Source organism: Streptopelia decaocto (genome assembly GCF_964273445.1).
Source record: "Streptopelia decaocto genome assembly, chromosome: 20".
Lineage (NCBI taxonomy): Eukaryota > Metazoa > Chordata > Aves > Columbiformes > Columbidae > Streptopelia > Streptopelia decaocto.
Window position 1 is genome coordinate 4,555,663 of NC_138675.1, and position 27,365 is coordinate 4,583,027.

At 47.7% G+C, this 27,365-nt stretch overlaps 1 protein-coding gene across 5 annotated transcripts; it reads right to left on the reverse strand.

The window, feature by feature from the left end:
• Positions 1 to 120: 120 nt before the first annotated feature.
• On the reverse strand, positions 121 to 26,648 carry PIK3CD (phosphatidylinositol-4,5-bisphosphate 3-kinase catalytic subunit delta). 5 transcript variants are annotated; one of them, XR_014185793.1, is made up of 25 exons: positions 26,586 to 26,648; positions 20,478 to 20,551; positions 19,960 to 20,123; positions 18,650 to 18,878; positions 17,965 to 18,194; positions 16,939 to 17,118; positions 16,153 to 16,302; positions 15,759 to 15,848; positions 14,926 to 15,147; positions 11,992 to 12,088; positions 11,488 to 11,618; positions 10,575 to 10,634; positions 10,240 to 10,407; positions 9,335 to 9,456; positions 9,027 to 9,170; positions 8,222 to 8,321; positions 7,207 to 7,385; positions 6,901 to 7,010; positions 6,595 to 6,673; positions 6,179 to 6,346; positions 5,291 to 5,414; positions 4,277 to 4,422; positions 3,903 to 4,035; positions 2,995 to 3,372; positions 121 to 2,810 (listed from the first exon to the last, which is right to left on the reverse strand). XR_014185793.1 is itself a non-coding variant. In XM_082069887.1 (24 exons), exons 3-24 carry the CDS (start codon positions 20,098 to 20,100, stop codon positions 3,235 to 3,237), a joined length of 3,141 nt encoding a protein of 1,046 aa, XP_081926013.1. In that variant the 5' UTR covers positions 20,101 to 20,123; positions 20,478 to 20,551; positions 26,586 to 26,648; the 3' UTR covers positions 121 to 3,234. The 5 variants fall into 5 exon arrangements, 4 of the variants coding, with proteins under 4 accessions (XP_081926013.1, XP_081926015.1, XP_081926014.1 ...); XM_082069887.1 differs by having other exon boundaries at positions 121 to 3,372; XM_082069889.1 differs by lacking the exon at positions 26,586 to 26,648 and adding an exon at positions 21,854 to 21,872 and having other exon boundaries at positions 121 to 3,372.
• Between the last annotated feature and the right edge of the window lie 717 nt (positions 26,649 to 27,365).

A 27,365-nucleotide genomic window follows, 5' to 3' on the forward strand; every position in this document is an offset into this window, starting at 1 on the left:
GGAACAAAGTTGAGTCAAGTTGCATTAAGTGTGGTAATTTGCTCTGCTGGTGGCATTAGGAGAGTCTGGTTGTGTTTCCATTGATCTCGCTGGCATAGAAAGGCGTTGGCAGCATGTGTGTACAATTTATCAATAATTATCTTTATTTTTTGGCTTACAAAACACGTACCTGGAGCAACTGAAAGTGAAACATGTAAACATTCATTTCTTACAGATCCATGGTTTGGCTTAAAAAAATACTTCTTTTTTTTCAAAGGCAACAGAATAAGCACAATCAGTTTGTACAGAGTTAAAAAAATCATCACAGAAACATCTCTAAATAAATAGAACTAGAAAGGGGTATCGCTTTGAGCCTGTTTATAAAATCAGAAGGTACTTATTTATAGTGAAATTTAATATTTTTGAAAATGATTTAAGTTTCCAGCTTGAGTACAATTCAACTTGCTGAAAACTACCCGGTGAGCTGCTGCGTCGGAGCCAAAGGCTCTTTGATGGAGTTTTAATTCCAGTGGTGCACAAGGAAGAAGGTCCACATGGATAGTTTTACTTCGTGGAGGTAAGTCGATTTTCTAGACTAATCTCACTGTAAAACTCTGGATTGAGAAACACCTTTGGAATTGCTCAGTTCTTGCAGTTTACACTGATACAACTTGGTGTTATTGCACTTTAAAGTGGAAGGGCAGCTGACACAAGCCACTGCTGCTTTGCACGGCTGTACAACTCTGATAGGGCTCGAGTTGTCTGGAAATGGTACTAAAACAACGGCTGAGTACAAACTGCGAGGCTGCAAACCACATTTTCTATATATCAAATTAAGCTGGTGTGCGCTAGTCCTGCCCATTAATTGGGAAGTAGCATCATGTGTTTTTCTGGGCGTAAAAAATAGGGTGAGCAACCCTGTCCTGAGCTGTGGGCAGCAGGATGAGGCCGTCAAGGGTTTGCATTGGGTAAGGGATGTTTTTACTTGGAGGTGAGGGATGGAAGCATCTTCCTACTCCTAATTTAAGTGTGATGCTGGGAGCAGATCTGTCACAGCGGACGATACTCACAGGCTCTGGGGTGTTTCTTTGGTGTCTGGAAGCATCAGCAGCTCCAGCACAGATGGATTTTTGTTTCCTGCAGGTCAGTGTGGACACATTAATCCGCTCGTTTTCCTGGTGTTCTGGGCACACACAGATGTGCTAACGAACTAAATAGGGCCTGGGATGCAGAGACAGTGCAGCAAACACAATTCCTGGCTGCAAACACACTTGCAGTGCTGCTTATTAAACTCTGCTAAAGAACTGTTCTAGAGGAAAGTGTTAATTAAGTAATTTGGATCACTTGGAAGTGTTCTTGCTGTTCTACCTTGAAATGTTCTGGCCACTTCCCGGTCACGTACGGTATCATTGGAAAGGTGGAGAAAAAGGGGATCTGAAGCATTATTGAAGTTAATATGAGTTGTTTTCTCTAGAGCTGCTGCTGCTGGGAACGGCTGCTCTGGGAGAGGCAACCGGGTTTATATTAACGTCTACAAAACAGTATAGAATAGACTTAATAGTGTAACATCTTTTATGAAAACAAACACTACTTTAAATTAGAGTTTAAATTAGCAACAGTGTGACACTGAATCACCATCTGCCAGCAACTTTTTGTAAAGGTAACAAGGGAAGAGTTCACTAAAGGTGTTTGATGCCATTCACTGACCAAACCTGCTGTTACTTACCTACTACTAGTCATTTCTACTTAGGGCAGAAGTTACTTTTTAAGGCAGTGTTAACTTAGCTGTGCAGCTGCTGATGAAGAACAAATACATTTGAATTTGTCCTCTTAGAAAAAAAAAAAAGGTGGATTTGAACAGCCAGTGTATGGCAACATTCAGTTTTAAAGTACCTGCGGCTCCTGTTCACTGTCCCTGTGCACCAGCAGAGCTCAGAGCTGCTCACCAGCTGAGGACACGAGCTGGAGACAAATATGACACATAAATAGAAATAGGTGATTGATGAGAGCACCTTGTGGGTGGTGGGATGGAGATGATGGAGCTGATGATGGAGATGGAGGCTGCAGCTGACGGTCCATCTGCATCTCAGTACCACGGAGATGAGCAGCTGAAGCCCAGACAGACACACAGACCTTGCACAGCAGCTCTAATCACAGCCGAGGAGTCGGGTTCCACGGTGGAGAAGAGGAAGAGTGTGAAAAGAACATTTCTAAGAAGATGAGAGCTGAGCTGCAACTTACTGTAAGTGTTTCAGTGCTGAACCCACGCGTCTCCTGGCGCGGGAGGGCAGACTGGCCACATAACTGGGGCACAGAACAGCACCATCTGTGTTTCAGGGAATTTCAGTGTCGCATCCCGGTGTTCCAGAGCTGTAGGTGCACGTACCGCAGGGAAACCAGGCGGCAAACAAGCTCCGGTGAACCCCAACAGGAGGGAAATGTAGGAACCAACATTTTGAAAATGCAATCTTACTGTTTCAGGCGTAAAAACAGAATAAATGCAGAAACCCAGGAATTGCTTGAGGCTCAACTAAAGTCCAACTTGGGAAAGCAAACAAAAACACCTTAATCCATCAGCCAGTCCAAGCCTGTTCTTGTGGCATCAGTGAATTTTTGGGTTCTGGTTCAGTTTCAGGACACTTTGGCCTCTATCAGAGAGAAAGTCGTATGGTAGCGTGGATATTTTTACCCTGTCACAATGTGGAGGAAAACAACTTGTCCAAGTTGGCTTCAGTGGTGATTTCAGCTGACCTACCACGGCGGACACTGAAACGGGGTACGGGGGCAATCGCGAGGTGAAGTTAATGCCTCTGAGCTGTAACGGTGGGGCCCTAGAAGACGAGCTATATCAGAGCTACAGGGACAGCAGGTCCTCAGTGTTCAGCTAAATTTTCAAGAAAATAGGAACGGACACTTAACCACATGGGATGGATGTTACAACTGCCTGAACTCTTCCATTCGAAGATGTATTATTTGAAGCTTAACAAGTTCTTAGGATACAGTACATCTACCTACCTTTCACTGTATGCAGGAATTTTATTGCCTCACGTCTCTCCCTTGTCCCCCCAAGATCTACCGCAGACAGGAGTACGCAGCTGATGAGTCCAGCGCTTTCAGGCATGCAGAGGTGTCTGATCTCCGGGAGTGCAGGACCTTCAACACGGCAACGTTCAGTCTTTAACAACGCGCCTGCAGTTGCTGGACTCGGTGCAGAGGCTCCGTTCTCCTGCAGCAGGAGCGCAGGCCGGCCCCGCTCTACTGTCTGTTGTCTTTGGATACGTTGTGCGCCAGCCAGTTCACTTTGGTTTTCCAGCTCTCGCGCAGGGCTTCGTTAAACTTCAGCCTGAAGTGCTTCAGCGCCTCCTCGTCTGTCTTCCCGAGAGCCAGGGAGTCCTGAGGAAAACAGGCAGAAATCGCTGGAGCCCCACAGAAAGCGCAACCAAACAATTAACTGCTCAAATACTAAGATGTTTACTCACTAAGAAATGACTCCACTGAAAGGAATACCAAGCAGTAACTATTGCTTTTAATAGTTAATGTAGTTGCACGAGGATTTTTCATTCTGATAAATGCATGCATCCTACTTTTATGTCAGGTGTAGGGAAACAGCAGGTTTTTTAGTGCTCTTGTACAAGCCACTGAAATATCTACCTATACAAAATATAAGAGGCAAGCTGGGGACTCTGGGGACCCAAGAGCTCTGTCTCCTCCCTGCAAGCTGGTTCTACAGGTACCCACCGCCTTTGTTCTGAAGCTATTTTCTGAGCACCAGCATCTATCACTTCTGATGTCCTGCACGTGGCCATTGGACATCCAGTCGTAATTCATGGAGCTCATTTGCTCCAAAGAATCTGCCCCTCCAGGCTGAACTCCTCCTCGGTTCAAAATGAGTTTTAACCGCATCTGGGCGCTGCGTCTCTTACCTTCAGATACTGGATGTCTTTAGAGCAGCTGAGTTCTGGCAGGCCGGCAGCTTTCATCAGCGCAAACAGGTGCAGGAAGAGCAGGCCGTGGCGCCTCAGGATCATGTAGGCTCTCTCACAATAACCCCTGAACCTGCTCAAAAAACGAGGCAAAAGAATCGAGACTGCAGGCTCAGCCACTTCGTAAAGCAACACCAGGTATTAGCGTGAGCCCGGCTGTCTGCACGGGCGACCGCCAAGCTCTGGCACCTTCTCTAACACATATAGACAATAGATTATTTGCCTTCACCTGTACAGACATCTATCAGCTATGGGCTACATATCGCTGGTGGAAAGAACTTGTGAGCTTAAAAAGCTTAACTGCTAACGCTTACCTTTCAAACTTCTCATTGTTGTTAGTTTTTCCTTGCTGGATGACATGCACAAAGTCGTAGGTTAAGATGAAAGGAACTCGTTCTCTGTTAATACCAAATTTAGTCTTGAAGTTCCCCAAAAAGTGACCAAAATCAATATGGAACAGCTGAAAATTAAGAAAAAAAAAAAAAAAAGTTTTCAGAATAGTATCTATTTTAGCTGATCAGTGTTGAGTTCTCTTCACAGTTACTGTATTCAACAGATGCTGACTATAGGATTTTGGGAGGGAGCAGAATGACCTCTGCCATGGCGCTCCTTTGGGAAAAGAGGCAATATTTAATTGCGAAGTTGCCACAAAATATTAATTGCTCAGGTAAGGCTTTCTTGCCACGCTACAGCAAGTTTGCAGAGCTGCTCTAAGCCCCGGACACAAGCCCAAGGCTGTGACACGCAGGGCAGCAGCTCCCTCAAGTGGGCACTAACCGGCTGGCCTGTGCTCTGCACAAGGGTTTGTAACTCTCCTTTCACAGCTGTTCTTGTGGAATAGAGAAGGGATCAGTACAAGTATGAATGTGAAATTAAAACCACGCTGATCCACTTGCATCTATTTTTTGAAAAGAAACCAAACCACCACTTTTTCTGGGAAGAAGACTACGAATAAATCAGTTTGGGTCAGTGACTGAGGAGCTCACCACTCAACCACAAGCAATTTGTGACTCTGCCGAAGCCAAGTAATTCCTCAGACCGGTAAGTGCAGTGCAGGAGTTTGCATGTGCAGACAATTTTAGGTCTGAGAGGCATGAATTGCTCCACTCATTTCAAAGTGGATATTAGCGGTAGCAGCTGATGGCAGTGATACTTACACAACTAATTCAAACGATAAAACTGTATTTACCCTCTGAACAACAGAAGCTATTGAGAATATGTGTCCAGTGTGCCTGGGCTGGAAGGTGAGGAATGTCCTTAGCGGAGGGGTTGCTCTGGGGTGCCTGTCCCATGCTAAGCAGCACCTGAGCAGCAGTGAGTGCCCGTACCTGGCCGGTCTCCCGGATCATGATGTTGTCGCTGTGCCGGTCACCGATCCCCAGCACATAGGTCGCCACACAGTACCCAGCACAGGAAAGCGTGAATTCCTCTATAGCTTGTTCTAACGCATCGCTAGAGGGCAAGAGAAAAAGGAGAATTTTACTTTGAACACCAGTACTTCACCATTAGAAAAACTGGGTTTTTTTAGCTTCCCCCATGCAAACCTGCAGGAGAAAGTAAAGGAATTGCCTTTGAGTTTCTGTAGCTCTCCAGAGGCAGTACCCCCATCTGCGCTTTACAAAAATGAGCTGCAGTAACTCCTTTGACTAAGGTCGTGTCTACAATCGCAAAGAAAATGGTTTAGTCTCAACTACATTAACTCATTTCTACATCTCCACAGAACCAAAAGACAAAACGTGCTCCTCGAATGATTCTTTTTGGTGCCCTACATCAGAGCAGCACGGTTGTGCTGCTGCTGTTTCTGTATCTAGTAAAACCTCAAGCTACACAACTTTGGTGCTGCTTGCTTTTTCCACCTCCTAGCTTTGGTGTCACTCTTTCTGCCCCTTTCCAGCTGCCCCCACACTGATTATCTATCTCTGGAGAAGCTAACGGGACTGATGGGAAGATCCAGGTTTGGATGCAGCCTGTGGACAGTGCTACTTCAGGCTATCAGAGATCAAAAAAGCTTACAAAGAGTAAGCCAGGGGCCTCCATTTCTGCTCAAGATCCAGATGATGCCTTCCGGTACGTCAGGCAGCGAAGCAGCCACAGATACTGTAGGATACCTTGGAAATATGCATAACTGAAGTAAAAATGTGGAGCAAAGCAGAAGAAATGTCTCCAGCTGGGAGGAAGCAGTGAAGCAGCACCAAGTTAAAGGTAAAGCCGCTCACCCAGGGTTCTTCGACTTAAGCCAGTTCAGCAGCGCGTCCTTGTTGAAGGCTGCGGTGGCCACCATGTTGCTCTTGTTCAGCTGGATGTTGGCGATGGTGTCTGAGTGCATGACCACCTCGATCAGCCCCGTCTTGTCTCCTGTGGAGAGGCAGCCATAAGGGGTCATCCTGCAGAGATGAAAGAAACCCTTCCACTGAAATCTTGCCCAGAATTGCATTGACTTTTAAGCTTTCCTTTGTCTGTCTCACCTACTCCATATCTACTCTGCGTTTCTACTCCTCAGTACCACAAAACCTGACTAGCTGCTCATAGAATACTAGACAGACCTGTTGGGGGCAAAATAAGCTTGGGAACAAAATGACCTCACCAGCATGAGTGATCATTGCAAGAGGACAACTGTGAACACATCACTCACCTCAGGTCCAGGCCCTCCTGCTTCCACAGGATGTCCATCAACTGGATCATCTGCAGGGTCAGCATGTCCTGACGAAGATCTATACAGCAATTAAAAAGGAAAAATGGCTCATCAGTACCTCCCGTTCTCCCCTGCTCTGGTGCTCTTGCAGAGTTCATTACATCTCCAGATTACTGTCAAAAAACCTCGAATCACGCTGATGGTCCTAATTTACACACCATCTTAACGGGCCACATTTAGGCTCACTCATCACAACAAATACTTGAGAACACTATGCCTGCGAAAATATATCCTGTAAAGACTTACCATCACCATTTTTAAAAATGATACCCACTCCACCTCCACCTGTCTCTTCATTATTAAACACAATCCATAAAGGTTTCATTTTGGAGTCCATAAAGGTGCACTGATCCACACTAGAGGAAACAAAAATATCACCATCAGAGTTTCCATCTATTAAAAAGGCGGCTGGCTGTCCAAGCTGCAAATTCAACAGCATCTACAAACACCAACAGATTGGTGCCTTCTGTGAGCAAAGGGTGACCAGAAGCCTGGCTCTGCTGCCGAACAAAGCCTGCGGCACAGGTTAAGGGACGCAGCAGTTTTCCTTACCAGACTTCTGCGAGGATAATGTTGGGGTTCAGGGGGGACTGGAGGTGGGAAAGTGCTTCGAGATACGTTTCCTGCTTCATGCAGACGTGCATCATCTCCTTGGTCTGGGGCTTGGTGGCCTTCTGAGAACTCACTTTAACAAAGTCGTTCAGAGCTTTCATCTTGTTGAGCGCTTCTCCCTGAAGGAAAAGAGAGGGATGGAACAGGGTTAACAAATAGGAAACTCCAGGACAAAGTTTACAACTATTAAACTCTACTGTGAAATGTAAACCTTGGTTGTGTCTCTTACCTTCTCTTCAAGTTATGGCAATTCCACACATTGCAACAAAACAACTTTAGTAGTAGCTCCTTGAGGGAGATCCATAATAGTTATGGCTATTCTGCTGGGCACAAATGCACTGCAAAGCAGTGACTGCACCAGGAATAATGCACATTATCGAGCACCAAAGGAAGAAGTGAGGTGCAGTGGCTGAAAGAGGCTGAGACCTGCAGCCCCAGCCCTCTTGTGCTTTTGGGGAGTTCTGGTTATGTAAAAGTGCCACTCAGTCTTGAAAATAGAAGCAGCTCTGGTTTGTGGGCATATCTTGGATATGACCGGCCCTCACTTCTGAGTTAGGTACAGGGAGCCTTGATATACAATGTAGAAGTTTTAGAGCAAACAAACGGCAGAATTACCTCCACACAGCAAGTGAAGGGAAGAGCGCACTGCTCCAAACCCCAGAGTCAGCTGTGATCAGCTCCTGCTCACTGGTAACTCACCCAACTCAGCTCATAATGGTGTTTGAACGTTTCTAACCATGCTGGACACGTAGTGTACTTTGTGCGAGTGAGTAAGAGATGAGCAAAGTCACATGTGATGGGGAACTCCGGGCTCTTAATAGGATACGCCAAAACCAATAATACAGTTGAAAGGCTCTTTTTGTCTTACTGGTGACATTATGTTGGAAATGTTAACAGCTGAGAACCAGCTCCACGCAAAAGGGAAGCCAACCTTATGTTTAAAAGCAATTTTTACCTGTTTCATCAAAACTTTCATGTGGTGGGTGCTGCCTCGGCAGTATGCTTCCAGGATCAGGCCAAACCTCAAGGCAACTGCCGGAACGTGCATTTCTGACCTGGGGGAGAAGGGAGGTTAAAGCAATTCTGACTCAGCACCGCCAGTGACTAATTTTCCCATTCACGCCAGCACAAGGAAAGGGGGAGGGGGGGGGGTCCAGAATATCAGCTGCTGTTTAGATTCTTATGTGCTGGGGAGGGGAAAAAAAAATGCAGCCACCCCAGAAAGTGATGTAGAAAAAAACATTGCTTGAAATGATGAGACATTTTTCTGGATGACTAAATTACTGACCCCTCCTTTGAGGACATTGCTTAAGGAGCAAGGACAGTTCAGAGCCTCTGGCTCAGGGCTGGCCCGAGGCCATGGATGTCCAGAGTAAATTTCAAATCACAGGCATGTGGAGATATATAGAGAGATATACATAGATAAATTCTGAAAACAGGAACTAATCCAACCACCACCACAACAAAAGAAAAAAAAATAACAAACAAACAAAGTTTTTATGTCCTCCTGGAAGAATACTTATTCAGTCTTGGAAAGTAAAAAGCAGCAGTTCCTGGGTTTTGGTAATCCCAGCAAGGAAATCCCAGCAAAGCTTTGATGAAAGACACTGGCTAAAGGACAGCCAAGGCCTTTAAATAAATACCCTGGCATCTGTACGTGCAGACACGCTTGCTGTCTCACTTCACAGAGCAATTAGGAAACCAGTAAACGTTGGTTTCACTTGATTACTGAGAAAAAGCCTAAAACATTTGGTCTTTACCTCAGGTGCCAGAAGAGGAAGTGGCCAATCTTGCGGTTGGATAACGCCCTGTCCAGCAGGAACTTGGTTAATTCACAGTCTAAGTAGGATTCGTACTTAAGCACTTGGACGAGCTGTAGCAGGTACTGGAACAATTCATGATCTCTGTGGACAGAAAGGAAAAATAAAAGACAACCTTATCTTTACTGCAAGAAACATACTTGCAAAAACTGTGAAGACAAGACTGTCAGCCTTGTTCACAGTCCCCCTCAGCAGCCATAAACATAAATAGAAAGGGGCTCCGCATATCCCTTGCGGTGAACACTTACGTCAGCTTCTTTAATGAGTTGATAGCAAAGGAACCAACATAGCGGTCAGGAAAGCTGAAATCCAGCAGCTCCAAGGCATTCAGGACAGGCAGCTCTGGCCAGGTCTGGAGCAGGGAAATCATCTGTAAAGGAAAAAAAAATAAAGTAGTAGCAAAAAAAGGAACAATGTTTTTTATGCCAACGGATAAATATCTCAAATTCTACTGCTGGAGGAGGAGCTCCTTTGTGGGAGGTGAAATCTCTGTCTCAGTCACTATTTCTAGATGCCTCAGAGCAAGTTTGCAGACACCGGGTCAAAAACCATCAGTCTCAGCTTTCTAGGAAGGCTGACAGGAGGAGCCATCCAAGTCCACAGCACGGTTACGTTTGCTGTACCACAATCCGTGGAATAAGCTCTTTGGGAAAAGCACTTTCCGCAGCATAATAATGTAGACTAAAAAGGGGCCTTTAGAAGGAGGGATGAGCAGCACAGAGACCATCCTTAACTCATGTCTGATGTTCTCAGTGGAACAGATTCACTGACCCGCTGAGGCAGCTTGTGCTGGTCTCTCACTATCAGTTAAGAATACCCAATGCAGATCCTATTTCTGCAATGAATTAAACAGGTTTTTTCCTTGTCTCCAGTTTCTAGAGGGAATAAGCAAGACCTTGTTGGTCAGTAATGAGTCTGGGACAGCACAGAGTTAAATGGAGCCTAGAAGAACTAAATGTCAGCTTGGCTGGGTACCACTCAGCAAACGTTCACAGTCACTAATTAAGAACAGAAAATCTTCCTCAGCCTTGATGCCAAACGTACCTGCACAGAGCACTGAGAAACATCCCCTGCTAAGCTGGCCTCCCAAACACAACACAGGGATGTACACACTCAAAAAGAGAGCCCTGGCTGCCAACCCCGGCATCCTCACCTGGGCAACATCTTCATGCTTGTTCCATTTGGTGATGATAAGCAGCTTCGCTAAAGCTTGTGGGTACTGGTCACGGATATCGTATCTCATCTTCCACACCAGGTCTTTCTCGTGCTCATATAGTTCAGTGTGGCTCCTCCGCTCCAGGATCTCCTTCAGCTGCAGCTTCTGCTCATGGGAATCACAGCAAAGAGCATACACAGGGCTCAGTCTCAACCCAGAGAGACCTTGTAGGACTGGGCATGACCCAGTTTGGTGAAAAAAGGTGCTTAGGGGTAAGGTGGAAACATGTAACGATCTGCACATTGCTGAGAAACTGATGCCAGAAGACTCACCTCCTCAGGATCCTCCAGTGCAGCACGGGGTGGTTCTCCATTCCTCCCCAACTCCAGCAGCTGGGACACAAATAAAGAGTCTGAGAAAGGCTCCTCCTTTCCTCTGCACTTCCAGCTCACCATCCCTTCAGGTGTTTATGCTGTATTAGAGTCACTTGCCACTTCTGGAGGTAACACACTCAGCAGGACCCCTCTGCTCAGAGGCGTAACTGCCCACAGAGCCCCTTCCCTGGTTGCAACAACAACGGATGAGTCCTTTCCCCAAAGGGCACATTGGCACACCTATACGGCTCGTCAACGGGGACTCTGGGCCACGGAGCTCCAGGCTAACACGAGCTGCTCCAGATTCTCGGAGCAGCGCTGCCCAAGCCGCCCTGTACACTGGCCCGATCTGTTAAAGCTTCTGAGCCAGAACATGCACCATGGGGCAGCATGTGTATATGTCCCTGGCAGAGCAGATCTCCTTTCTTTTCTGTAATGGGTACACTTCTTCTTCCACTTTAAGTGTTTGGCCAGTTGCAGTGACAGATGGAAAATCCCTATACCACACGGCGTGTTATCACGCTGTGCTGAAAGGGAACAAGCTGTCTACTTTCACTCATTTCCCCTTTTATTCTTCCTTCCTAACACTGCCTGCAGTTTAAAGGTGCCTCAGTTAAACCCACTTTTTAAACAAATGCTCATCTATGAGAGCAGTTTTACCTCAGGAATTCACAGCTTGGAAAAGTATTCACTCAAAGGTCCATTAGTAAAGAGAAGAAGTCAAATTTTCAATTAACAATATCTACTCATCAAATTTGTGTGCACCCAGTCCCTGTCAACGGCCACCCAAGAGACAGTGACAGAACGTGCTCCTGCACCAGCAAAACTAGGGAATTCCCGTGCCTCCCAAACAAAGCGTCTGTGTTCCTACCTGCTCAAATGACGGGTAATACACGGGGTGCGATGCAACGCTGGGGAAACAGATGACCAAGGCTGCTGCACTTTCTGTGTTGGGATTGCACTGCACCGTGCCCATGGGGTTCAGAAGTTCCCCTTTCTCATCTGAAAAGCAAAGTACATCAACCCATGAACCCTGATCTTGCAAAGCTTTGCTCCAGAGAGCAGAGCACAGGCTGCTTCAGCTCTGGCACTGGACACAGCCTGGCCCTGGCTGCTCACTGCATTTCCCTGACCCCTCAAAAGCAAAGTATACATGACATCTTAGAACAGCAGCAACTTCTTATGCCAAGCAAAACAAGGCCTTTGTCTTGGCAGGGCACAATTTTGAGCAGTAATCATACTGGGTCTGCCAGTCTGAACTGTTCTGGCCCCTCCTGCAAAAACTGCACAGCAATACAGGGTACAGGGCATCTCCTGTCTTTGTAGTGGAGATTAAAGGCACAAAACAATCCAGCAGCTCTGTCCCCTGACATACCTGGAAAGGATGACCACATGTGCAAGCAGCACTCCCCTGTTTTCAGCTGGTCCTTGTAGTCAAAGAGCATGACGTTCACCCAGGCGATCGGGCAGTCCTGCAAAGCAAAGCAGCTCATTTGGGTGCTGTAACTGCACAAGCTGGGTGAAGGGATGAGAAAAACTAAGGAGAAAGTGAGATATCCCCATGCAAAGTGAGTTGCTATAAAGAATATACCACTCCGGGTAGCCATGCCTGTCTGCTTACCTTTGAGGCTCTTCTACAGTCAGAGTATATGACAGTATAAAATTCAGATATTTGCCAAAACCTGGGGTCTTTTGTGTAGTGCTGAATGGCACCAAACACTCCTCACAAATATGTCTAAAACTTCATCACTCAATATTTTGCATAGCTGAAGAATCTCTAAGTTTCTGGTAAGGCCTTGCAACTCTACACTTGATGGGACTTGAAGGAGCTATGACATACATACTTCATATATTTCACAATTTGAGAGGAGGGAGAAGAACCTTGATTTTGAAACAGGTAACACAGAGTTAACATGACTTCAGAAAACGAGGCAAAGAATGCTGGATATATCAGACAATGGGAAGAAAAGGGTTGGCTCCTTTATACATTAATAAACACTATCTATAGAAATCAAACCTTCTGCTGCCAATCTCTCACAAAACCCCCCAAAATAAAACCCACAAGCCGACCCAGTCACACAAGCCAAGTCTGATTTTGGGGAGTGAAGTGACTGTGACAGTCTCCCTGCTCTCACCCAGTTCCCCACCACCAGAGCAGACAGACACGTTCCACAAGTGACCCAAGATTTCCTGCACTCGGGTTCCCCAAACGGAACAGTTTACTTCATAGAACGGTTTCAGCAACACCAGCATTTCACTCAGCTGCTCAAAAGCACCAAGGCTCAAGCACACGCTAGCACAAAAACTGACTGGCAAAGGGGCTGCAAGGAAAAATTCAACACAGACGCACTCACAAACAGTGTAATATTTGAAAGGAAGCACAGCGAGACATCTCTTTCCACTGAGACATTCTAGGGAACGTCTCAGGCTTCCCCTGAAGGTTCACCAAAGGACTTGGTGGACCAAAGTCAGCGTTTCCCCTAATGTGACAAAATGAATCACTTCCAAGTGGCCTGTCACAAACCTCTGAGTTGATTTGATTAGAGTAGGTATCTTCAGTAAAATCCCATTCGAGACACCAGCGTCTAGATCACAGGGAAAAGCCAAACAAAACACCACCGCCAGCAAGAACCTCTCCTAACAGAGCAAATGACATCAAACCACAGCGCGGGGCCTGCCAAAACGCAAGGCAAGATTTTGGGTGGATAAGGTCCAGCAAAGCAACGATTCAGCACTGTAAAGACAGAAATATCTGCTGCATGACTTAGAGAAACACTGAGAGCCAACCCTCAGGGTGACATTAACCCTCTGACTCATCCAGGCAGTTTGCAAGCACGCCTGCTTTTGTGGTAGTGAATTATTTAGTCCCACCTCTCTGCTCTGGACAGTCTGCACAGACAAACAACACACATGTGATTAACCTCTGAGCACTGTGAGCAAAGCGAGCAAAAAGGTTATTAATCAAAAACAAAAATCAGGGTGTACTTGACTGTAATCTCCTCTTACCAATCATTTTCAATCAGCTGCAGCTGACCACGTGGAAAAATCAATTTCTGCAGAGCTCAGCTCCAGCAAACTGTGTGGTTTTATATTAAGAGCTCACCAGAATGCATCCACCTTTCCCCAATACCGGAACACACAAGAACAAGATCCTCTTAACAACACAGCTAAGCAGGCTGGTTTTGTTTTGTCAATCAGAATAGCAACATTTCCTTCCGACTGCTTCAAAACTGAAAATTGGTCCAGTGTGACCACAAAAATGCAGCTTGTGGATGAATCAGATATTCTGTTGGAGAAAAGCCTCCAGCAGGAGCTGGACTTCTGCTATTCTTAAGTAAAAAACAACAATAAAAATACTGATCCTGGTCCTGGCCTCAAAATGTTTCCAGTCTGAAGTCTCCAACCCAGAAACTGGTCCACACGAGCACGACTCGTGGGCTGCCTGTGCTCCCCAAACATTAACACACCGTAACCCCAAAACCCCATTGATGTCAGCACAGCCAAACTCAGTGAACCTCCCGGCAGTGAAACGGAGCTGGCAGAACTGAGACCGAAATTTTCTGTGATCACATTTATCAGTCCCTCATTTCTCCGCACTCTAGTAAAGATGGCATGACTAATCCCCTCTTTAAAACATGGCAACAGTGTTCTTGTGGCTGCAGAAACAATAATTTGCGGAGGAAAAAATGCATTTGTTGCTCATAAAGAAAACTCTTTGCATGCAAAGAGCTAGAGGCATCTTGCTTAAGTTACAACACTGGGAAACCAGCAATTCAATTACAGGCTGCACTTAGATCTACTTTTAGTTATGAATAATTAATGAGTTAGAAGTTTTGGAATAGAGGTGAAAAAGTGAGAAATATCTACATCTCTGATTCAGAAGCTCAAAACAAGACCTTCCAAAGTGATTTAACATTTCTGTCCTCAGTTTGCAGCATCTGAACAACAACCTTGAGGATTCTGCACCTTCATTTCGCCTCACCTAAAGCTTTGCCGTAATCAGCATTTACGTTCCTCATTTTCTTCCCCCTTCTTAGCCGTTAATTTGCTCCATGGGGGATTTGCAGGAAAGACCTTACTAGAAAGAAGATGCAACACAGAAGACGGTTTAACCTCAACTACAAAACAAGGAAGTTGTGGAACAGCAAAACAGAGACACTAACACAAATGATTCCTCTTTATGTGCATTCAGATGCTGGCTATGTTCCTTAATGGTCTTTCTAGAAGCAACAAGCATTTGATTCAGAATGGTGTCCCGTGCCCTCCCACACCAGCAAGCCAGGCTCAGTCCCACACTGGCTTTACTTACAGCTTTCTTGGACTTCTTCTTGGTGGAACGTGCCTTCTTTGCCTTCTCAATGACAGCATAGAGGGCAAAGCAGAGCCGAGCCATACGGGGAAGATCACAGATGTTAATATCAAAATCCAGGCGCTGCCTCCACACCGGTTCTGAACAGACGTTCACTTCAGAGCTTGACACTGTCTTGCACAGCATCTCGTTGCCATGAAAGAGACCTGCTTGCACCACCAGCTGGGGGACGGAGAAATAAGAGAACACCATGAATCCACAGACCTGTTTGCTGAAGACATGATGAGAAGAGGAATGGGACACTCTCCTGAACAGAACTGCCCTACTCCTGTGTCTTTCCCAACTCACTGATGCATTAAGTTCCTTAATCTTCCTCTTTGCTCAACTTCAGTAAGGGCATGGTTATCTTTTTGTTTCATGTGTGCTTGCAAGATCTGCTTAATCACTGCAAAATGCTTGGGTAATCCATTGGTATGGGAGTGATGGGAATCATTATCTGAGAGCTGAATTTCTACTCCTCTGCTTCCTGCAGACTTCCCGGCCCCTCCACACAGCTGCCAAGCGATATCACCACAGGGCAGCAGCTCTGTTTGCTACTCAGAAGCTTTTGCAGGGGAGTGTTTCTAAGAATGCATCGCTCTGTTGCTGGCTCGCAAGTTCCCTTCCCCTTCCTGTTGTGCTGCAGTTTAGAAACTGCCCAAAGGCTGAATGAAGCGTCATGGAGGATCATGTGAGATCAAGCTGTTGGCCCCTGCTTTCCTCACCACCCAAATGAGACAGATGCAACTAGGAAAGCCAAAGCACAAAACCAAAACCCCTGAGTCAGTACCTACCTTCATCCTCTCATCTGCGTTGACCTTGCTGCCTTGCACCAGTTCAATGTAGAAAGGCTGCTCCAAGGACCAGAGAGAACCATAGGTTGGCTAGAAAGACAAAAGAGTTCCCATCAGAAATGGATGCAACAAAGACTTGTCAAGCCAGTGCCAGACCTCATCTCTCATCGCGTGCTTTTTGTTCCAACAGAAAAGAGCATTGCACTGCAGGTGGGCAGCACGAAGTCTGCGACAACCAAGGACATGCTGGAGGGAGCTGGGAGGCTGACTGGAAATTCCCAGCTCTTAGGCCCTTCCTAGGAACATGTCCCGAGAGAGGCAGGGAGAACCAGACCAGCATCTCCATCAACAGAGGAGTTGAGGGTGACCCCACAGGGTCACTGTGCCATTCTACCTTTTTCTTAGGGAGCGGGGGAGGCTTGACAGGCATCTTCGGGGGGCTGGCAATGCAGTTGGTTTGCTCATCTCTCATGGCAATGATGGTGGAGGAGTGAACCATGGTCAGGTGGGGCGTGAGGCCTCGGTGCAGGCAGCTGCGAATATACTGCAGAGAGAGGCCAGAGTCAGCACGGATGAAACAGAGCCCAGCAGGCAAGAGCAGCCAAGTAAATCAGAGCTGGCTGAAGCAGAAACGGGTGGAAGGAGTAAGGAAAGGACATAGCAACAATCAAAATTCAGTTTTAAATTATCTCCTCTTGCTTTATAAACCTGCGGCTCACTAGACTCATGTTGCCAGAACTGAGAATATGAAGTGCCTTTTATAGCTGGCATTTCATCAGCTGCCTCAAATGGCTGCATTAAGGGAAAACACTGAGAAGGACTCAGCGCTCCCAGCAGCAGTTTTCCCTGCCAGGGGAACACAGGGGACAGGATTACTTGCCCAACTTTCAGCAAGATAACCCCCAGCCCACCATGCAAGCAAACAGACGTTTCCAGAACTATAATCTATAAATGCATTTACACAGCACTTGGTGCCCAGAGATGGGCTTAGATCACTCGCCTCCCAAACCCATAAGGTTGCTAGAAGTATCCCTTGCCCTAAGTACCATCCAGGTCCTGTCACTGAGGCGTTTGTTGCATTCCTGCAAACAGCCCTGCCTCCTCCATTTCAATCCACCCTCCCAGCAAGAGGAGGCCATATGGGAACAGACTGATTGATAAAGCAAGACAAAAGGCTCACCTGGAACTGGTACAGAGGGTAGTTTCCGTAGAGGTACTCGCATTTCCCATTCACCTGCAGGGTGTAGTCCTCGGGGTTCTCCAGTGTCTCGTGGCGGAAGACAGTAGCCTGCTTCTTGATAGCATAGCTCATTAACGTGATGGGGAACTCCTTTGGGGAGATCTGGAAAGTGAAGCTCTCCTGCAATCCCAACAACACAGCACACACTGTCAAACACCAGCAAAGGGCTGAAATCAGCACAAGGAGCAGCAGTAGCTCAGCAGATAGGTAACAACATTCCCATTGCTGACAATAAAGACAAGGACATGAAGGCAGAATTACCCCCACACACACATGAGCAAATAAGTAGGGATGTTTGCCAAACTGTGCAGGAGAACATCTCAGCAGCACAAGCGGAAGGCTGGAAATCGGGAACTTCAAGTCCAGTTTTAGCAGAATCACCAGTTCATGTGGTTACTAGTCATTCAAAATCTTCCCCCTGTCATTCCACCAGCCAGGTAGAGGGTGGTTAGGGTCACCATGCTCAAACACACTGCTCGGGGAAACCCTTCTCCCATGGGGATGGCTCCTGCTTCACGCCCAGGCACAACATGCAAAAATCACGCTAACCAGGGGTAGCAGGCGAGAACAGGGGCCCCTGGGCAACACAGACCACGGCCTGCAAGCAGTGTTTGCTGAGCATGAGCTGAGCAGACTCGTGGGCTTCAAAAGGAAAGGCATATATTGGATTCTCTGCTCCTCTCCTACCCAAAAACCAAAAAGCTTTCCAACACAAGTGCATGCAGCCTCAGCTACGAGCTAACCAGTACACCCAACGCATGTTCAGGAAGAGCAACTGCTCCCTTGGCTGGAGGCTCAGAGTCTCCCTCCCAACCATCTCCACAGGCAAAGGAATCTGGAGAATGAAGATGAACACATGGAAACACTGTCCACGCACACATTATTCTGTCTCCAAATGCCCAAAGGTTCCCGAAAGGGAAAGCACAAAACCAGTTAAACATTGTCACAGAAAAGTTCGTGCTTTACCCCGCCAGACTGAAACTTGACGTTGACAAAAATGTTCTTGGTGGGGGTATGGAGAGGACCAGTGCCCAGGGCTTTGGCCATGGGCTCCAGCTGCAAGGGGAAGTTGTACTCCATCCAAGCTGCCCAGCTGAGCTGCTGCCGCTTTGCTGCTCTCTCCTCGCAGAACTGGCACATTTTGGTGCGGAAATCGTTCACCTCTGGATCCTGCACAGAGTCGAACTCGTGCAAACCTAAGTGGAGAGTAAGAGGGAAAGGCAAAATAACCATCTGCACCCAGCGGTGGAAATCAGCCTCGGATAACCAAGTGTCTGTGAAACAGTCTTCCTAAACACATGCTCAATATTTGGCCAAATGAAGAAGAGTCAACCAAGCTACTAATAAACACTTTACTATTTACACTATTTACATATTTACTATTAATACGATTGCACTGACTCAATTACTATAGCCTTCTGCCAGCAGGAAAGATCACCCATCTTCGGTCTACACACACAGAGTTCCCTTACCAGATCCACCAGAGACCAAATTTGCTATTAATAATAATAATTTAATAATTTAATCTCCTGCACAAGCAGGGCTCTGTCACTATTCCATAGGTAGCAAGGCTGTCTGGGACAGAAGCACATTTCACCTACACACAACACGGCTGCCCCGCTCCTGGCGAGACCAGCAATGGGGAACTGACCTTTCCCAATGAGTAGGCTGATCTGGGAGTTAATAACCTTCTTGACTCTGTCACCTTCTCGAGCCACAAGCCGCAGTACGGGTAGGAAGGGCTGGATGTCACAAAGCCGCCGCTGCTCGTCCTCCAGCTCTTGCTGTTCTGCCGTCTGGTTGATGCACGTGAAGACATAGGCCTCGGGATCACTGAGCATGTGGTAGAGCGGCTCATACTGAGCGTGTTTCCACACCACCTGCACCAGAGCAACAGCGAGGTGAAACTCCTGCACTGCCACAACCTCTTCATCTCACCGTCACCGCACAACCTCCCTCTCCCGAGATACCCCATTCACAAAGGCGATGCCAGCCAAACCTTCTCATAGATTTCCTGGGCTTGCAACCACCAGCTGCTTTCCAGCCAAGTCTGGTGGCTCCAGCTCATGCTGAACTGCTGCGCAGATTTATTTGCAAGTGCATTTATTTCCATTTTTTCTGCTTGCTGTTTGTTACAGGCAAAGTAAATCCCTCGACCTGTGTATTTAAATAACCCCACCTGCACACCTCATAGTAAGTACCTGCTGGCTGCTAGCCTTGTGAAACAGAGGTTTTACTCCCACTGGAAGCAAAATCAGGTTAAGTAACTTGCCCCCAGTAACACGAAATCTGTGACAAGAGCCAAGAACTCTTCTGAAGTCTTCTTGACACTATCCAGTTCCCAAAGATCCCTCACTCCCAGCGGACAGCACTTCCACATGACTCTTCATATTTCATTTCTTCACTCTCATCCTAAGCGCCTGCTACAGGAGACAAAACCCGGAGCAGATGGGCCTCTGGTCTGACCCAGCCGGCCGACTGGCTGCAAAACACAGACCTGTAACTCACAGCTGGAACCAATCAGCTCTACTCAGGGTTTTTTTGGTTTGGGTTTTTTTAATGTGAAAATCGCAGCATGAGAAAACTTGGAATCATCTGGCACTGTGCTCCTGTCCCTTGTGATCTGTGACTCATCCAGGCCAGGTTGCTGCTGCAGAGAAAACCTTCTCCAGTGTTTTCCTTCACTCTCCCCTAACCCCGTGTCTGCCCAGGGAAACAAGCAAGCAGCTACATTTTTTTGTACATGTGGTTTCACTACAGCATTTTATTCCTCAAATGAAGCAGTAAGAAAAATCATCTGTGTCATTACCATTCCCAGCTTCCAGTATTCAGTTCCTGCGAGGCAAGAGAGGGATGGGCTGGCACTTGACTTTAAGACCAAACACATTTCCCCAGGTGTTGCCCAAGAACAGCCCCCTTGTTACAGGAATTGCACGTAAGACTGCGGAACTAGGCTGTTACCTGCTTGATGGTGCCCAAGCTGGCATTGCAGGACACGGAGAGGTTTAAGTATATGCCTGTGGGCAGCAGAAAGTCCACCTGGATGTTTTGGTTTTCCCCCTTAGACCAGAATTCCATAGGGCAGTAAATGCCTGGGGGCATCCTGCTCACTTCTGAGCTACCACCTGCAAGAAAAGCGAAAAGTCTGTTGCTGCTGGCCACATAACAGCCCGATCTGTGCTGGGCTCTGTAGAACATCAACGTGCTAAAGGACCCAAAGAAAGGAAGGTCAGCATATCCTGATAGCTCAGGAAAACAGGCACCTTCAAATTTCCAGTCCAGGGCCTTTAAGCCACAGAAGCATTCTTGCTACAGAATTTGCTTCTATGTCAATGCAACCCTTTCCTAATCTCTTCTAGACTGGGATTAACATCTACATCTGGCAAAGAAATTAAAGAATTATCTTCACTTGAGAACAAAGGCACTTGTCCCAATAGCTCAAGTACGACCAAGCAGCCAACAGAAACAATGATTCCTACCCCTGGCTCTGCAAGGCGATCCTCAGGCCACATGCTCCAAGATCCACTTTGTTTTTCCAGAGCTCAGTTCCAGTCTGCAAGAGGGAGAAAGAGGTGCTGTTGGTTCTGAGCATGCATACATTTTTATACATAAAACCAAATTATACTCCACTGTCTATTCCACCTCTAAAAGTACAGGAAAAATGAAATTGAAGGCTGAGGCAATCAAAATATGTTTGTTAATTCCATCTGCATCCTTTGACTTGGCACGGCTCTAGAATTCCTTTTTTCTCAGTGCAAAAAGGAGAGAAAGAATCTGAAAACTATCAGGTACAAGCTGCTGTTTTCAAACACAGGATAAGTGCACACAGGAACAACTAAAACAAAAGGCATTCAGCAGAAGCGCATCGTATGGTTTCTTTCTTAAAGACATGAACACCAAAGTCAGAGAAACCCTCACGGTCCATCCATCTGCCCACAAACAAAATACTGCATGTCCCCATGTGCAGGAAGAGCGTGGAGCCATCAGCTCCTAGCGAGAGATATGTGGCTCTACCTCCCTTCCACCACCTGAGCCGAGAAAACCGCTCACCTAATTCCCCTCTCATTTACCAGGGAGTTTTTCCAGCAGGTCAGCAGAGAAACACACCAGTAGAACAGCCCGGAGGGTGCTCACACAGCCATGGTCCGTAGCTGCTGTGGACACCAAGGCCTCAGCCTCCTGTCATTCTGACTCTTGGCCGGCTCTAAATTCAGCCACGAGCAATTCTGACAGCGTCACTTATCCTCAGCCAATGAAACCAGTACAAAATTTGCTCATTCACAACTTAAAATATGGCTTAGCAGCTGTCAGACAGCGTACAGACTTAGAAAGAAACTGAGCAACGTGCTGCTGAAGATTTGGGTCTCCCAAATCGTCAAGTCCTGCTGGCAGCTTCTCATGAGCCAGCCCTGTGCTTCAGTACGACAAGAAGCCCAACATCTTATCTGCCCGTGGCCGGGAGCACAACACTTCCCCAGCAGCGGTGGGGGAAGGATTCCCAGAAACACGAGCTATGCTTTATCTGTCCTGCTTCCTCAGCACACACGCTGTATCGCACAGGGACCGGATATAGCGACCACAAAGCCACCCATGTGCCTTGGGAGGGAGGGAAGTGACGGGGAGGAGGCAAGGTCTACAAGTTTGAATAAAGCAAAACAAGGTTGCCTCGTCTTCTGCTCATTAACAATAAACCCAGCATGTTTCTAGAGTATCTGCTACCTAAGCCTTTCCCAATGGCAACAAAAGCAGAAAGCTCCCACCACTCTGCTGACCAGCAAAGACACAAGAACGTCTGAAATGCTTCCTTCTGCTGAGGGTTTCTACCTGATCCCACATCCCATCAGATATGAGGTACCTTATCTAGGCTATTAGCACAATGTCAAGTTCAAATTGCTCAATACTTGGTCTTTCCAACCTTTCCCGATGTAGAGGGATTTTTCCAACAGAACCCGGACTGGATATGCCAAAGGAAGAACAACTCTAATACTTCATTTATCAAGTCTTTGCCCTTCCCATTACTAAATTCAGAATGCTGCTAGTTGGACCTTGGGTCTGATCCAGTGTGACAGTTTTCACATGAAGCGAGCTCTGTATAGATTAATATTCCTCTACCGCTTCATCTTCCCTTTCGCCTTGGGAAATTGGAACAGAACTCTCCAGGCTGTAACCTTGTTCACACTATCTTGACCTCACAAGTAAAAGTAATTTACAACTCCCTTTTTTCTGGGTCATTTTGCCATTTGCGAAGAGCCAAATCGGTCTTTTTTGTCAGGGTTTACGCTACTGGGGTTGTTTGATATATAATCCTTGTCTTTCACTGCAGCAGTCTTCAAAAAAAAGGATTCTCCATTGCAGCTGCCAATTTTCAAAAGCCCCAGCGTCATCTCAGGCTTTCATCCTGGTAAATGAACACATTGTTGTTATAAATCCCATGTTGTTGTAGGGCTCTGACCTGCGGGTCTGATAGCCCGGGGTTCAAGTTAATCAACCCACACATGACAGAAATTAGTTTACTGCACAACTTGCATATCTCCCAAAGCCGGGGCAAGCAAGGGAGAGACAGCAGCTCAGGTTTGAGTGGGATGCGAACCTGCAGAACCAAGCTCAGGCAGGTACACAGGCCATCAAAGAGCCCTGCGTACCAAGGCCGAGCTGCAGCCACCCACTGCTACCATTGAACACCCCCAGTCCTCACTCCCCCTCCTGCAACACACCCCACAACATCCTCCTGCTCGAACATTCCCCACCCACATCATCCTACGACGCTTCTTCCTCCCCGACCAGCCACATCTCCCACAACCCTCAACTACTCGTTCCAAGCACCCGAGGGTTCAGTACATAAAGGTAAATTTATGCCGAGTGTAACAAACACATTTGAAATTACCCGGTTGGTATTTCACAAGCCAGCAGTCAACATAAAACACACTAACACAAATCTCCTCTTATGAAGTTGATCAACCACAGCTCCGGTGTTTACAACATACAACTGCTATTGAGAAGGGGAAAAAAAAGCAGCAAGCAAGCAAGATCACACACGGAGCAGCGTTCCACAAACCTCTGCGAGGCTGCAGTGTTAGACACGGAAGCTCTAACGCCCACAAACACATTACAGAATTACTAAACCCCAGGACTACAAAAATACCTTTAGAGTTTATAAGAAATGAGCGGCGCGGAGCTCGCAGGTGACGCGTGTCGCAGGGGAGACAGCAGGAAATCACTTTCATTGCAGCCATCGGCTTTGCTGGGGGAGGAGGCCACGGGAATTTTTATGCACACACGTGCTGGCCATGTCTTTCCCACACAATCAGACACACTTAGATTTGAATCAGCCCTAAGCTTTCATAGGCACAGAGCCACTTTCATGCGTGTTCTGAAGGTGTTTTACGCTTGGGCTTGCTTTTTTGGTGGGGGTCATGGGGTAAGACGGGTCCACCATACACTGCGGGCAAGTCATTTGAGCACTGACAGTGTAAAATTAACCTGCAAATTCCCCTCCAAGAACAGACTGGGAAAAGTCCTGCAGCAGGTAGGGACACACCAGCAAGTCAAACTGCGACTGCACGTGGGAGTTTGTAGGGGGCTCCCCCCTTGCAGGGCCACACAGCAAAACCACGCTGTACCTGCTTCTCTTGTGCCTTAACGTAAAAAAACCCTGATTTAGGCTCCAGTCCCATGATGTGGATGCAACCAACAGAAGTTCATAGTAAGACCGGCCTTTGCAGCTCTTCCTGCTGACAAGTATTGACAACCTGGCTGTTTATTCATCTGAAAAGGAACATGTGCTGGTGAGAGGCGCTAGAAACGGCCTGGGGACTGTCCGTCTGCAGGTGTCTGCTGTGCTGTTCAGCCCCGCTGAGCAGGGGCCTGCGAGGCAGCAGATCGATGGTCTAACCAGCCGGCAGCATCCCCGGCAAGCTGGGCTGAGAACCGCCAGCCCCTCACTCTGCTGCCCCGAGCGATGCGGAGCCGGACCCTCAGCTGGCAGCAGCCCTTCTGCCACACGAACGGCTTCGCTGCCTTCTGGAACACCTGCTAACATCATTCCCTTTGGAGGGGGCATCAATAGGATAGATTTTGTTCTCGTGTCAACAACGGTGTTTCCTTTACAACTTTCATTAAGCTTTCTGTAAAATACAGATCAGTGTCCCAACTGTGCTGCTAGGCCATTGTTGCTCTCCTTCCACTCCTGTGACACTGTTGCACCTTCGCTACAGACCTGAGTTGTGCCACAGCTCTAATTGTCTCCAGTTACTCCTCCAACACGTACACACGAGTATAAGATTTGACCCAGGAACTAAGCAGGAGAAAACAACGAGCCCTGGAAAAGGTGTGGAGAAGCATTCAAATACCAAACAACCCCTACAAACAATGCTTTTGTATCTTCAGGATTAATTTCTTCAAACCCTAGTTTGAGATATTTTCATCTCCTTTATTTAGTTTACTGTAATAAGACTTCTACCTCTACCAAATATAAAAATCAAATATAGTTTTTTGCATAATATCAGTTTCGGTTTTGTACATTGATCTCTTCTATCCTGCCATGCAATTCCCTGTACCAATTCATTCAGTAGTTGAAAGCATTTATGTACCAAAATCAGCATCTTCCATGCATCAAGATGTCAGCAAAGAGCCATAGATTTTTCCACATTCCAAGGACGCATTCTAGCTATATGGAGACTACCAGGATCAGGCTTTGAACAACTGGATCCTTTGGATCCTTTGGCTTGTGCCCTTCCCTTTATAAAATAAAGGCGCCTTTACTTGGAGCATTTATATTGCTCCATGCCCGCCTTACACATGCACATCCCCATAAAACAGGCTCACAGAGAGAAGTAATGGGAAGCAGAACTACACTAATGCAATCTGAACTGGAGCTAACCTTGTTTGTGTGCAGGGCTGATGATAAGAGGGGTTGTCAGCAAGGAAAGAGATAGGAAAGCAGAGTGTACACACGGTGATAAAACCAGGCTGCAGTTCTGTGGGGCTCCCAGCGCCAGAGCAACTGGAGAAAGAGCATCAGAGTGATTTACCATCATTCCAGCTCAGCAGGACCTTAGATCCAACCACAAGCAATAGCCCGAGGGAAGGAAAGAAGAGCTCAGGTAAAGCAACTTAAGAGAAATGGAAATGCAACGCCACAGCTCATTCTGGAAATACAATGATATCGCTAGAGAAAGGCAGAGGAATACCAGGGAGCAAGAAAAGCACCTGAACGGAGGACTCGACAGCTTTCTCTGGCGGAAATTTCCAATCAGCCTATTAGGCAAGTTCACAGTCAATCAACTATGCTTCTGGGGTTGTCTGAGGAAGCATCTAGTGGGAAACAGTATATTCAGTGGTTAAAGCAAGAGCTTGAAAACCGACAACTTGCAAAGTTCCATTCCTAACCCTGAAAACTGTTTGATGCGTGACTTCAAACAACTAACTCCTCCGTGTTTCAGTTTTCTCACATTCGCAAGTACACCTCATGAAGGATGCCATAATTCTTAAATGCTGGCAAAGTGGTTTAGGATCTTTGCACTCTGGCTGTTACTGCGAACACAGGCATAGCCTGGGAGGCGGAGGAAGCTGTGATAAATGAAAACCTCTAGCCGAAGATGTTACTGAAATTAGTCTTTTTCCAACTGCTCTGATGAGGGGACAACAGCAGAAACCCAAGTGCATCTTACTGATGAAAACAAAAAACAAGGCATACATTCCTAATGACCCTCCACCACTATATTCAACTTCCTTTACTTTCAGGTTCCCATCCGGAGCACACACAGCACACCGTCCCCAGCTGCTAAGAAAGATGTCAAAAGACCCTTGTGCCCTGTCAAAACACACAGTCCAAAGCTAACCCATAGTAGAAATACACCACCGTTAGCAACGAACCGGGGCAGCACAACTCTGACACCGAGGAAAGTACGGGATGGCCAGATGCTGCTAAGGATGCACAAACCTTTGGATGACTCTTAACTGCAGAGACAAGGCGCCGAGCACCAAACCTGCCGGGTAAAGGCCGGGCAGGAATCCCAGGAGGACAAGACCCCCCAGCAGCCCTGGAGCCGCTCAGCGGTGACATGAGCGGTTACTGCGCAATTCCTGGCCAAAAAACGAAAGCCCGATGCCACCCACCCGCCCTGGAAACGAGAGGAGTGCTGCTGGCAGCGCATCTACTGCTGCGGGGGGGAGAGTCGGCTTCAAGGGCTGTCCCCGGAGCGGCTAAAATCTACATTCACCTCCGTAGGTCACCGAGTCTTAAAATACCGCATTTTCTTAAAGCAAAGGGGTTTTTTTTGTAGGAACACTGTTTGTCAAAGGAATCCGAGGAGTAATTAGAATTTGCCGCAAAGGGCACAGCAACACACGCAGGAGAGAGACACGGAGGACAGACACCCTGCCAGCCGCGGGGACCCCGCCGTACCCGCGCACCGAGCCCGGAGCCGCGGGCAAGGACTCCCGGCGCCGCGGCCGGGGATGCGCAGCGCCACGGCGCGGCGGGGGACATGATGTCGCTCCCCTGCTGTCGCTCCTGCCGGGCCCTGGTCCTCCCCGCCACCGCCAAGGGCCCCCCCGTTCCCATTCCCGGTCCCCCCGGCGCTCACCTGCGCTGCTGCCGCGGCGGCCGCGCTCCCGGCGCGGCCCGGCCAGGCCCCGCCCACCCGCTGGCCCCGCCCCAGTTGCGGCCCCGCCTACCACCACGCCCCAGTCGCTGTACTGCTCCGCCCACGGCCCCGCCCCAGTCACGGCCCCGCCCAACCGACAGCCACGCCCCACTCACGACCCCGCCCAACCGACGGTCACGCTCATTACGGGCCCCGCCCGCGTCCACGCCCCGTCGCCGGTGAGGCACCGAGTGTAAAGCGCCGCGCAGCGAGCGCCGCCCGTCCACCCGGGTGGCAAAGCGCCGTGTCCCACGCACCGGTGACCCTGGGCCGGGCACGGCGTGCAGCTGAACCCCTGCACTGGGTCTCGCTCTGAGCCCCAGCAGCTGCACTTGTGCACCACGCAGCCACCCCACGGGGCTGCTGTCACCCCCGTGCACGGAGCATCTCTGGACTGTCGTGGGAAATCAGTGGTTCCAAAGCAGCAGATGGGGATAAGAAATGTTTCCAGTGTTCAAAGACAATCACTATCCTCTGTCTCATTAATTTTTCAGCAGCAATTCGATAGTCAAAGACCATTTGCTAATTTTAAAAAAATAAATATATATTTTCACACATCTCCCCTTGCACTTTGGGTCACAAGTAAAAGCACAAGTCCAGGTTCACAGTCTCATTAATTGTTTCCCTCTCACACACGGAAACAAACAATATTGGTATTGGACATTGCCCTGACTGGTCCTGCCATTGTACGACTCCCAGAATCACCATTTTTCCTAAAGC

Excerpts from the sequence above, each read along its gene's own strand:
- PIK3CD (XM_082069887.1), bottom strand. The coding sequence starts at position 20,100 with ATGCCCCCAGGCATTTACTGCCCTATGGAATTCTGGTCTAAGGGGGAA. Across the intron at positions 15,849-16,152 it reads CCCCGCTCCCTAAGAAAAAG|CCAACCTATGGTTCTCTCTG; the intron begins GTAGAATGGCAC and ends TTGTCTTTCTAG. Across the intron at positions 12,089-14,925 it reads AGAAGAAGTCCAAGAAAGCT|GACTGCCCGATCGCCTGGGT; the intron begins GTAAGTAAAGCC and ends TTTGCTTTGCAG.